This window comes from Stenella coeruleoalba (assembly GCF_951394435.1).
Source record: "Stenella coeruleoalba genome assembly, chromosome: 3".
Taxonomy (NCBI): Eukaryota; Metazoa; Chordata; class Mammalia; order Artiodactyla; family Delphinidae; genus Stenella; species Stenella coeruleoalba.
Window position 1 is genome coordinate 44,147,211 of NC_137148.1, and position 13,437 is coordinate 44,160,647.

Genomic DNA, 13,437 nt, shown 5'->3' on the forward strand with positions numbered 1-13,437 from the left:
ATTATAGACTAAACATGTTACAGCGTCATCTTTTTTTTTTTTGTTTTGTTTTGTTTTTTTTTTTGTTTTTGCGGTACGCGGGCCTCTCACTGCTGTGGCCTCTCCCGTTGCGGAGCACAGGCGCCGGACGCGCAGGCTCAGCGGCCATGGCCCACGGGCCCAACCGCTCCTCGGCATGTGGGATCCTCCCGGACCGGGGCACGAACCCGTGTCCCCTGCATCGGCAGGCGGACTCTCAACCACTGCGCCACCAGGGAAGCCCCAGCGTCATCATTTTTAAAAAATGATTTTTCTTGACTTGTATAACGTGATTCTTGAAGATTATGGGCCAATTGTTTTAGTACATGTAATGTCTCTAAGGTTAGCTTTTCTCCTGTTGAGACAGGCTGTGCTTCTTTATCTTTGGTTAGAATATTATAAAAGTGAAGTGGTGCTCTGTTTTGCTCATTGGCATGCAATTTCAGTTTGTTCTGTTACTGATGATTCACTTTGATCTGTTGATTAAGGATTTCCCAGGCTATTTGCCAGGCCATTTCACTGCAAAACTGTAGTAACTTTTCTTTTTTGAGGTTCTTAGAAATTGTATAAATAACCTCTTCCTCCTAAAATTTTTCAGTGTATGTATTCATCTCTCTGGATTCATGGTTTATTCAAGGGGTTGTAATACAGCACTTTTATTTATTTTTATTGAGGCAAAAGTCACATTACATGAAATTGACCATTTTAAAATGTATAATTCACTGACATTTAGTACATTCACAATGATGTGAAACCACCAGCTTCACCAGGTTCCAGAACATTTTCATCACCCCAAAAGAAAAATCTGTATCCATCTAGCAACCAGTGCCCATTCATTCCTCCCTCCCAACAGTCCCTGGTTGTCTCTGCTTCTTGTCTCTATGGATTTGTCTATCCTGGATATTTCATAAAAACAGGGGTTTTGCAACATGTGATCTGGCTTCTGGATGTGTCTGGCTTCTTTTTCTTAGCATGTTTTCATGGTTAATCCTAACAGAATGTGTCTTTTTCCATTGAATACATACACAAGTTGTGTTGAGTATGATGTTAGCTCTGGTTTTTTCATAGATGTTCTTTATCAGGTTGAGTGTTTTTATCATGAAAGGTTGTTAGATTGTGTCCAGTGCCTGTCTGCAGCAGCTGAGATGATCATATGGTATTTTTCATTCATTTTGTTAATGTGGCATATTATTATTATTTAAAAATTAAAAAAAATTGAAGTACAGTTGATATACAGTGTCATGTTAGTTTCAGGTGTACAGCATAGTTATTCAGTATACATACATATAAATATCCCTTTTCAGATTCTTTCCCTTATAGGTTATTACAAAATATTGAGTATAGTTCCCTGTGCTATATATAGTAGGTCTTTGTTCATTACAATGTGGCCTATTATTGATTGAGGGTCCCTTTTTTTTTTTTTTGGCGGTACACGGGCCTCTCACTGTTGTGGCCTCTCCCATTGCGGAGCACAGGCTCCGGACGCACAGGCTCAGCGGCCGTGGCTCAGGGGCCCAGCCGCTCCGTGGCATGTGGGATCTTCCCGGACCGGGGCACGAACCCGTGTCCCCTGTATCGGCAGGCAGACTCTCAACCACTGCGCCACCAGGGAAGCTCGAGGATCTCTTTTATGCCACCAGTTGGCTTTGGCCTTTGGCTCCCTGCTTTGCAGATTCTCTGCTTTTGACAGTTTGGTTATGTGTCTTGGTGTGAATCTTTTTGTGTTTATCTTTCTTGGAGTTTGGTTAGCTTCTTGGATATGTATATTCTGTGTCTTTAGTTAATTTGATAAGTGTTTAGGCATTATTTCTTCAGAGACTCTTTCCACCCCCTCCTTTTCTCTGCTTCTGAAACTTTCATTATGTGTATGTTGGTATGCTTGATGGTGTCCCACAGGTCTTTTCGGCTTTGTTCAGTTTTCTTTTTTTTCTTCCAGCTCCTTAGACTGATAATTTTAATTGACCTCTTCAAGTTTTCTGATTCTTCTTTCTGCTGGCTCAGATCTGCTGTTGAAACTCTCTAGTGAAATTTTCATTTCAGTTATTGTACTTTTTGGCTACAGAATTTGTTTGGTTCTTTGCTGTAATTCCTGTCGCTTTATTGATATTCTATTTGTTGAGACATTGTTCTGGTTTCCTTTAGCTCTTTGTATTTAAGACAATTGATGTCTGTTCATCATCAGGGACAGTGTCTGCTAATATCACAACCTCCCCTCCACGTCCCCCCCCCCCCACAGTGGGCCATACTTTATTCTTTGCACGCTTTGTAATTTTTGTTAGAAAATCGAACATTTTGAATATTGTAATTTGGAGACTTTAGGAATCAAATGTTTTTTCTCCCTATCCTTGGGGGTTGCTTGCTGTGGGTTTGGTTTTGTGTTCATTTAGTGACTTTTCTAAACTATTTCTGAAAGTCTGTATTCTTTGTGTTGGTTAGTTTCTGAAGTCTCTGTCCCTTAGATTGCGATCACCTAGTGTTTTGTTGTTGTTTGAGATAAATAACATTTTAATGAAATTTAAATTAATGCAAAAAATCCATGATGAACAAAATATAAAAGTTATCAGGGTCAATATAGTATCTTGTCTCAAGGTTGCAAATCCTTCACACATGGGCCAAGCCAGAAACCATCTTGGCGCTCACAACACATCGGAGACAGGTTGCAGCCTTTAGTAAGGCTTTACTAAAGGTTCAGTGGTTACAAAAAGTAGTTTCAGTGCAATACAATAGCAGTTTTATTTCAGCTGTCCACGGATACTGCTGTTCTCCGAGCTCTTCAAACAAGAGCCATCTTTACCTTGTCAGCTAGTGTTTTGTTGCAGATGCATGCCTGGAGCCAAAAGGGAATAAAAATAAAGGGAAAGGAAAAAAATAAGAACTCTCCCACTTTTTTCTTATTGGATCTGTGTTAGGGCATTTCTTTACACACTGTTTATAACTGTCTTAGCCTTCATGTACTGGTTTTGCTGAACCTAATGATCAGCCAGGGGTGAAAGCTTAGGACCTTCTCAGGTGTTTTTTTTTCTGAGCATGCATCTTGCTCTGAGCGTTGGTGTGGTTTTCTCATTTCCCTTATAGGGCATGAGGGAGTTTGTTGCAATGCCATAACTCTCCCCCACCCTCCACCCAATTCCCTCTCAGCCTTTTCTCCCAGGCTTTGGGTGTGCTATTGTTCACTGAATTGTAAACCTCTGTCCTTGGCAGGGGGCTCTTCATTTGCCTTACAGTGTTTTGGAGGATTGCTCTCTGCTTGACACATTTTCCTTCCCTGTTAGGCAAAACAAAGGCAAGTGCCTCTCGGTCCTCACGTAGACCCCAGACAGGTTTACACAGACAAACGTAATTCTGTGAGAATAAGGTCTACTCTGCTCACTCTGGAACCAGAGACCAGAGCCCTACACTGGGTCTTCAAAACCTCCATTGTGCCACAGAGAAGATGTGGGTCAAGGGCAAGTGAAAATGCCATAAAGCTTTACTATCATTTTAAAGTTTCCATTTTCTTGATTCAGCGCTGCCCTAATTGTTGTAAACCTTTGACTTTTTCAGAGTTCTGATAAAGTTGGTTCTGACAGATTTTGCTTGATTTTTTGGTGTTTGTGTGGAGGGGTAGGCTCTTGGAGTTCTGTATTTCACCATTTGTGTTGATGTCCTTCCCATATATTTTCTCATTTTTAATGCTCAAATTGTCCCTGATTTGACCAGTGGGGAGCTCACTCAAGCTGGTTTCTGTGTCCTTTTGATATTTCCCAGTCATTATTTGGACACTTCCTTGGTTTTTGCTACAACAAAATATTCCAAACTTACTTTGTCATCTTTTCCTAGCCCTGGAATCAGCTGTTCATTTCTCAAAAAAGCCCTGGTTTCTTTTACTGGAAAATGGTTTTTAGAAGACAAGACCTGGATGTTAAGTATGCTTACTGCTATTGGAGTGTCACTATGCTCAGGCCTGGCCCGTTCAGTGGGCAGAGCTGGGGGAGAGGAGGGATACACACACACACACACACACACACAAAACCAGAAATATTTATCTTTATGATATATATGAATATTAGTATTTTATTAATATGTGACTTGTGTTAATCATACAACAACACATCATTCACTCTAGTTTTCATCCTTTCCATTATTAGTTACTGTCTTTAACAGTATGAAACTTATTAGCTTTCATCATTCTAAATATATTTATTTGATCGTTTTCCTTGTATATAACCAATTTTTTATTGTAGCCCCAGCTGCCACTTCCATGTGGATACCCTTCTCTCCCTGCTTGGTCTTATAACTCCTTATTCTAGCTGCTTCCTTTCTACTGCATGGATGCCTTCCTCACTCTTTTTGGGCTCACTGCCCCATCCCTGGTTGTCCCTTCATGGATGTCCTTTGTTGCTCTGCTTTGATGCTGACGTCCTGTGCTGGGCCAGTTCCATGTGTTGATACCCTCTCATCCCTACTATGGCTCTAACACTTAGTTTTAGACCCTTGGCTCCTTTGCTCTGCCCTGTATAATGGCTTTAGGCCTGAATTGGGAAGAAGACTACTTTTTAAAGGAAATCTGTTAATGTATTAAACTAAGCTTACTAAAGGAGTATTCCACAGGTTTACCAATAAGAGAACTAAAGATGACTATGCATAGTGGTCTTCTGGTTCTTGCCTTCCTAATGAAGGAATGTTAGCTGTTTAATGATGGAAAAACTTAACCTTACTCAAGGATTGTTATAAAACCATTATGGTGGTGAAGGGTACTAGTTTTTTTTCTTTTTTCTTTTTTAAATAACTTTAACAGGTTTCAGGATGAATTTTATAAGGTAAGTAAGCAGTAGTTATCTTAATTTTAATGAAGAGAGGAAACTGAGACTCAGCCTAGTAACTGGTTGAGCTGATTTGAATCCAGGCCTGTTGGGCTCTGAAGCCCATGTTCTATTTTTCTTTTTTTAAAAAATATTTATTTATTTTTGGCTGCGTCAGGTCTTAGTTGTGGCATGTGGGATCTTTTGTTGTGGCATGTGGGCTCTCTAGTTCTGGTACAGGCTCAGTAGTTGCGGTGTGTGGGCTTAGTTGCCCCGCGGCATGTGGGATCTTAGTTCCACAACCAGGGATCAAACCCGAGTCCCCTGCATTGGAAGGCAGATTCTTAACCACTGGACCACCAGGGAAGTCCCCCCATGTTCTTTTTTTAACAGTAATCTGTATTCTGCCTCTAGTTAGAATGCTTTAGCCATTGGTTGATTTGGGGTGTTTTTGATAGGCTTCGTGACTTTTAAAGCTTATTTATCTGAAATATAAACCGTTATAAAGATGTAAGTTTGATGCTCATTCTTTGGCACAAATTTTTGTGGATTCAGAAGTAAAACATTACCGGAAATAGGAAAGTCCCATCTATTTGTGTATTTCTTGCCAAAGTATATTAGTTTTCAATTCAAAGAACTGTATTTGGGACTTCTAAGTAGTTAGTGGTGGTCTTTTTTTTTTTTTTTTAAAGTCAGGCATGTACACTTAGAACGTATAGAGTTTCGATTTGGGTTATTTCAGAACCAGTGTTCCCCTGGTGGATTTTTATTGTCAGTGGTGAACAAGTTGTAAATTGGGTGAGATGAGAAATTAGGATTTTCATACTGGCAGCATTTTTCCCTCCCTCCCTCTTTCCTTCTTTCTTTCTACATTCTGAGGTATGTTAGGTTTCAACATGATGAAATTTTGGGCAGGGGGGCTGGGGAATGGACACAGTTCAGCCTATAACATACAGGGAGAGGAAGATGGAATGAAATCAGATGGCATAAAGCACAGTTAAAAGAAAATGGAGGGGGAAAGAGGCGGGGATGGTGGTGGTGGGATGAATTGGGAGATTGGGATTGACATATATACACTAATGTGTATAAAATAGATAACTGATAAGAACCTGCTGTATAAAAAATAAAATTCAAAGGAAAAAAAAGAAAATGGATAGGGTGGAGCTTTTAAACGTTAATTTGCTTTTATATGTGTAGGGGGTAAAATTTCTTTTCTACCTTCCTAGGTTCTCTGGCTGGGGCCCTGTAAATTAGACTGAGGAAAGACAGATTAACAAGAGAAAACAAACAGAGGTTTATTAGCGTGTCCTCACACCTGGCAGTACTTAGAGATGAGTAACTCAAAGAGATGAGTAGAATTTGGGATCTTTATACCTAACTTCACAGAGAAAAAGGATACTTAATAGAAAAAGCAAATGACTTTTGAGAAGAGATAGATAACTGGGTCCTTAGGGGTTTGTGGCAATGTCTGGGTATGGTGGTGCTGGATTTTGTTTGTTTCCCAAAAGGAGAAGATTAGAGTTACTCCAGGGGACGGGATTAATAAATTCTTTTGGGAGGCTCTGCTTTGAGGTAGGTAAGGGATTTCAGGAACTCACATGCCTTAAGCTCAAAATTTTTCTTATGTCAAAGTGGCATATTTTGGGGATAGCATATCCTGATCCTTTCACACACTTGTATAAATGTCCTAGTATTAGCTAGTATTGCTCTTTACCTTTTTTCAGAACAGGAAAACCTATGCCATTAGCTATCCATGCTTTATTCTGTAAGAACTCGATTTAAATTAGAATTCATAAAGACATTGCAGAAATAGAGACAGTAGTAGTAGTTTGCCTCCTAGGGATAAGTTTTAGAATATAACTTCTTATTTAACCATCATTTGGGATGAGACCCTGTATAAAATGAAAAAGCTTTAAATTATTGTTTATTTTATTTAGGTCCTTTGGAGGTTTTGTGAATTTTTATTTGGAACAAGCTATAAAAATAATTTTTCATTCTCATTGAATTATTGGACCTATAATTTTAAGAGTTTCCAACAAAAATTTTCTAAAAAGTTGTTGGACAAGTAACATCCTATCACAGACACCTCAAAACAGTATTTAGCTTCATGTCAAAATAGATAATAAAAATTTTTTATATCCTAAAACACTTGAGTTTTCATTTTTATTTCAGAAGACTTTAAAATATAATGTATGGTGGTGGTAGAATTAGAGCTCAAAATGTCCAAATTTTTGTGTAGTTCATTTTGATTTAGGTACAGTCTTAAAATATTGCATTTGTTTCATAAGTGTTTTATTGATATTGGTAAATTGTATCAGGGTTTTTTTTTCTGTTTTTTTTGTTTTTTTTTCCTTAACCTTTCTTGTAATGAACCAGTACAGTTTGGGGTAGAAGTAGAATGTTCCTGTAGTATCTTGACAATTTTTAAAGTATTTTAGGAAATTGGTATGACAAATTCTGCCATGGCACTTACTTATATTTGAAAGAATTTTGAAAAAGGAAGACTAACAATAGTATTGATCATTTTGCTTTTTAAAGTTCCACTTTTGAGATTATTATGTAGTTGTAAATATGAAACATCTTTTAGTAAACTTAGACATTAATGTTCAGAAAATTTGATTTCTTCATTGACTAATATACACTACCAAAGGTAAGGTAGATAGCTAGTGGGAAGCAGCCGCATAGCACAGGGAGATCAGCTGGGTGCTTTGTGACCGCCTGGAGGGGTGGGATAGGGAGGGTGGGAGGGAGGGAGACGCAAGCGGGAAGAGATATGGGAATATATGTATATATATAACTGATTCATTTTGTTGTGAAGCTGAAACTAACATACCATTGTAAAGCAATTATACTCCAATAAAGATGTTAAAAAAAAAAAAACAAAAAAACTCTATATTGAAATGAGTACAGTTGCCCAGTTGGCTTCTCCCTCATTTTAAAAAACTGAGTTTACTGTGTTTAGATTGTGCTGGCAACTTGAAATTTTTATTGATGCAATTGAGAGAGGCTTCCAAAAAGTTAAGTTTAGAATGCAAGAGCAGTGGATACCCATTGTGATGATTGTAATTTTAAAAAACCTTTTAATTATGGAAATTTTCAAGCATATGTGTAAGTAGAGAGACTATACACCTACTTCTACTAACATTTATAAACATATGGACAACCTTGTTTCAGTGACACCCGTTTTCACGGTCCCTTTTTTTTTAAAGAAGCAAATTCCAGATGTGTTGATTTAATTGCAAAGACTTCTGTATATGTCCTTTTATTACAGATGACCCTTGAGCAGGGTGGGGGTTGGGGTGCTGTCCATCCATGCAGTTGAAAAGTCTGACTTGAAAAGTCAGAAAATCTTTACAGTTGGCCCTCCACACCCGATGCTCCACATCCTTGGATCCAGCCAACCTCAGGTCGTGAAGTGCTACAGTATGTATTTAGTGAAAAAAAAAAAAAAGAAAAATCCATGTATAAGTGGACCCTCACAGTTCTAAACCTTGTTCTTTAAGGGTCTACTGTACCAGCATTGCACTAACAGTCATCACATCTAAAGTGATTAGTAATTTCTTAAAGTCATTTAATATTCAGCTCATGTTCAGATTTTTGACTCATAATTTTCACTTTTTAAACTTGGTTGAGTAAGGATTTATATAAGGGCCACATGTTGTATTTGATTGCTCTGCCTGTGAAAGCTGTTTATTTGTTGAAGAAACCAGATCATTTGACTCATCGTGTGATCTGCATTTGGTGGATTACTTCCTTCATTTGTCCTTTAATTTGTTTCTCTATGTTGAATTTCCTGCAAATTGTTAGTTAAATCAGATTTCAGATTCTGTAAGGGTTGGCGGCAAGAATAACTTGTGCTGTGTACATAGATAGTGCTGCATACATCCTGTTGTGTCACATCAGGAGACACTTGATAACTCATCTATTTGTGATAAGACTATTGTAATTAAAAAAAATAAGCGTCATTGAGATAGTTTATAATAAAATTATCCAGTTTTAAGTACACAATTTGATGAGTTTTAACAAGTGTATAGTTTGTACAATCATCACCACAATTAGGATAAATACTCAATTACCCTTGAAAACTTCTTCCTTCCCTTTGTAGTCATTTCCGTTCTCCCCAGGCCCTTCACCTGCACTCTGCTGATCTAGTTTCTGTCACTATATTTTTGCCTTTTCTAGAATTGAATTATAATTGAAATCTTGTAGTAGTCAGATCATTGTAATTTAAAGGACGTATAAGAAGATAATTTTGGCCAGGAGCTGTATAGATCTAATACCTTCTATTTTTATACGACAGGGACTTGCCATGAGGTGTTGAAGCCTTGTTTCGCTGAGTTGGAGAGACTGGACCTAAATGGCGCAGCATGACTTTGCTCCAGCCTGGCTTAATTTTCCTACCCCACCATCATCAACAAAGGTATTTTTTCTTGCATCTCTCTTTTCTTTTTGTCTTTCTGTCTGCCTCTGTTTAGTTCATGTTCTACACAGATGTAGTTAAACTAAAGCTTAATGTTTTTGTCGTAAAATACTTTTTATATTACTTTCTAAGTTATTTTGTATTTAATCTGTTGGTTTTTATTATTTAAGAAGTCAATTTTCAATATACCATCAACATACTAAACCATTTACTTGAAAAGTTGTCTTTTGAAAGCTCTGTATTTTAAAATTCAAACCAGGTAAGTACATTGCACATTACTTTTGCATCTTACCTTTTCCTATACTATTCTTCTGATAACTTGCTTTACTTACTTTCCTATAGATAATGTTTTTTTAAAAAATCAGAAGTTTTTGAAGTCATTTCTTATAACCAGAAGACTTCTTTTTCAAATAAATGAGACTGTGAATGGCATATTACTCAAATTTTAGAAGTTTTGAGAACTTTGCAGTGTTGTTACGTATAAGGTGACCCACTAATTTAAAAATGTTCATTTTACATAACCAAAACAGAACATAGTTTGTATAAGACTTGCTTGACATTGAAATTGTCATCCACTTACAAGGCATGCTAAGAGGGACCTTGAAATTGATTAGAATCAATCTGTCTGGCTCAAAAGCTGTCTTCCACTTTGTTTTTTCCATAGTGCAAAGGAATCAAGAGGGGGTCTTGATCATCTGCTTGCCTGTTAATCAAGCTCTGCCATGCTAAGGCATTCATCTAGGACCTTTTGGGGGTACAGGCAGTTCTTATAGAAGAGTTTACTGAAACAGCTCTTATAGGAACAGTTTTACAATTTGGAAAGTTGTTCCCCAGTAAGGACCTGTCAGATCATAATATATTGAAAAAGCTGCATTGGAGAGAGAAAATTCTCCTAGACAGGGGAATTTTAAAGTTTGAAGATGGCTTTTAATGATCATGTGAACTGACTTTATTTTATACAGATGGTTCTCTGGAAGGTTAATTGGCCTGTTTTCATGTAATTAGTGTGAGCCTAGACTAGAATCTAGGATGCATTTTCTATTCTGTAATATTTCCATAGGACTCATTTTGGAATTTCATAAAATGATTGAACATTTCATTTATAGACATAAAATGGATCATAGTTGTTAGGAAATGTAGACTATTACTGAGAAGTAACTGAGATCACTTCTTAGTTACAGACTCTGCCCCCTTTCCTCTTCTGTTTAGGTCTCTGGAATTTGCTTCGCTGTTGCTGCTGTTGTTTGTGTCCACCCCCCACCCCCCAGGCTGCTCTCCGTTATGCTTTTCCTGGGTTCATTTTTTTCCAGGCCTACTTCAGAGCCTGGATACATATGAGTTTCTTGCTCCTCACTTTGTTTCCTTTTTCTCTTTAGTTCATTTTCTCTGAAATGAGTATAAAACTTGGTTTCATTTTTTTTATGTCTATTTATGTACTTTGCCTGTTTTATTTATTTATTTATTTATTTATGGCTGCGTTGGGTCTTAGTTGCTGCACGCGGGCTTTCTCTAGTTGTGGCGAGCGGGAGCTACTCTGCATTGTGGTGCGTGGGCTTCTCATTGTGGTGGCTTCTCTTGTTTCAGAGCAGGGGCTCCAGGCGCATGGGCTCAGTGGTTGTGGCACATGGGCTCAGTAGTTGTGGCTCAGGGGCTCTAGAGTGCATGCTCAGTAGTTGTGGTGCATGGGCTTAGTTGCTCCACGGCATGTGGGATCTTCCCAGACCAGGGCTTGAACCCGTGTCCCCTGCGTTGGCAGGCGGATTCTTAACCACTGTGCCATCAGAGAAGCCCTAGAACTAGACTCTTGAATCCTTATTGCTTTCTAGACCCAGACTCTTGATCTGGCTATATAGATCATGAATGAAGATGATGATTTTGAGACTTGGGATTGCCTGTTCTAAATGATCAATTATTCTAATTTATTTTAAATTGCCTGCAGAAAGTAGTATCAGTTTGAACTCTTAACTAGCAGTATTTGAAACTATCTCCTTAGACCTTACCAAAGTGGTTTTGACGAACACAAACAAGTATACACTTTTAGTAATGACTTCTTATACTGTATGTATCGCTCAAAATCACTATTCATGGATTCTCAGTTATAATTAACCTCTTGTTTTCTGCCAGAGCCCTTTTAATCTTATCTTGAATAAATAGAATAGACTTAAATTACTGTTGGGTTCTCTATTTCAACTTAGCGGGTTTTTTTTCTGAATTTTATTTTATTTTTTTTATACAGCAGGTTCTTATTACTTATCTATTTTATACATATTAGTGTATATATGTCAATCCCAATCTCCCAATTCATCCCACCACCACCCCGCCTCAATTCAGTGTTAAGTCTTTTCTTTGTTATTTGAAGGAATGATAGGAGCACTTGAGTTAAGGGTAGCAGTGTTTTCAGAACTGCACCTGAGCAGTTTTCTGAGGTATGCAGAAGTTTAGCCCCATCATGTGGTGAAATTTTAAACTGCATGTGGTTGTTTATGTCTATGAAGTGGGGCATTGGCTTTTGAACAGTTGATTGGGACCCAGTAAGAAATTTTACATAATGTTTTTAAATGCACATTGATATAACTAAAACAAAAGTCATTTACCTGTGTTCTTCTTTCTCTTTTGGTCTTTTTTATTCCAATAAAAAATGCAAATTGCTACTAATTTCATGTCCTTTATAATGGGCCCTGACCTGCAGTTTGAAAAGTAACATTGTAATTACTTTCCTTCAATAATGTAAGCAGTGTTGGTTTGCCTTGAAAATGTGTGCTTTAGGATGAGGGTGAGAGGATGAGAAAATGTAGTCAGACTTGTAGTTGAGTTCATTGAAACTTCTTGTTTACTATGTAGTTTCTGTTAACTTTTGACTTAGGTATTCTGAGAATCAGAAAATTGTGCTATATTTTGAAAAAGAATTCAGAAAAAGATTTAAAATGTAATAACTAGTGTTTCTTGAGTCATTACTGCATACCAATCACTGTGTAAAACACTTTATAAGAAGGCTAAAAAAATCATAAGAGGTAAAGTACTGTTTTCTTCCCCCGACTTACATATGAGGAAACTGAGGTTGAGCGAGATAAGTAACCTGACCCAAAATGCTAGAATTAGGATAGGAGCCCATGTGTGCCTCACTTTAAAGATTAATCAGCTTAATAACTTTCTTTTCTTGATTATTAAGTAGACCAATTTTTAGAAGTGAAATACCAGGACGTTTTTATGCATACACCAGAATATATTTTTATCCTGGTTTGGATAAACAAATGAAATTGCTTTTTTTTTTTTTCCTTCAAGGATAGCATCTCCAGTATATTTCTATACTTAGTACATGGGTATCTAACTCTTTAGTGGCTATGTACAGTTGACCCTTGAACAATATGGTTTGACTTATTTGTGTTCATGTATGTGGATTTTTTTCCAATAAATATGTACTGTAGTACTGTGTGATCTGTGGATACAGAGGGCCGACTGTAAAGTTATACATGGATTTTTGACTGCACAGAGGGTCGGTACCCCAACCCCCTGTATTGTTCAGCTGTCAACTGTAATCTTCTATTGGGTGAATTTACAGAGATGAATTGGTTACTTATTAATGGATTAAGCCCCAGGAATGCCTGGGCATCTCTTGATTATATATTTGTAGGGGAAATTCCTAGCAGCAGAATCAGCAAATTGGAAGATTTATACATTTTGGTAGATAGTGCCTAATTGCTCTCCAAAAAGGTTGTACCAACTTATAATCCTATAAAAATTTTATAAGGGGGGACCAGTTTTTTCAGTTTTGGCAACACTGGATGTTTTTCCATTTTTCTCATCTTTGTGAAATTGGATGAAAAATGGCACTTCATTGTTTCGATTTGCATTATTATGGTTGAGCATATTTTTGTGTTAGGAACTGTTTCTAAGAACTTGCTTATTCATGTAATTTATTTCTTAGTGATTTATTTGCGATAGCTCTTTTCATATTGAGGGGTTTGTTTGCTATATATTCTGCAGATATTTCCCTCCAGTGTGTTTGTCTTGATAATTCTAAAAGAACCATGTGGATGGTTCTAATAAAATATTTAAACATGCAAAGAAGCATAAAGAATAATTAAACGAACACTTAACCATCCAAGAGTCACATCTTAACATTTTGTCATGTTAGTTCTGTATCTCTTCTACAAATAAACAATTGAAGTCTGCTGTATGCTTCATCACAGTCCTTTTTCTGTCTTCATTTTTTCCCCA

General features: G+C 37.3%; 1 protein-coding gene across 3 annotated transcripts in view; it reads left to right on the top strand.

Annotated features, from left to right (window-relative positions):
• GPBP1 (GC-rich promoter binding protein 1) overlaps positions 1-13,437 on the top strand; it is a 72,690-nt gene that overhangs the window by 25,222 nt on the left and 34,031 nt on the right. For all 3 annotated transcript variants that reach the window (XM_079918556.1, XM_079918558.1, XM_079918557.1), the window contains exon 3: positions 9,100-9,219. In XM_079918556.1, coding sequence (XP_079774682.1) covers positions 9,157-9,219 — 63 coding nt within the window. In that variant the 5' untranslated portion in view covers positions 9,100-9,156. The remainder of the gene's footprint in view (positions 1-9,099; positions 9,220-13,437) is intronic.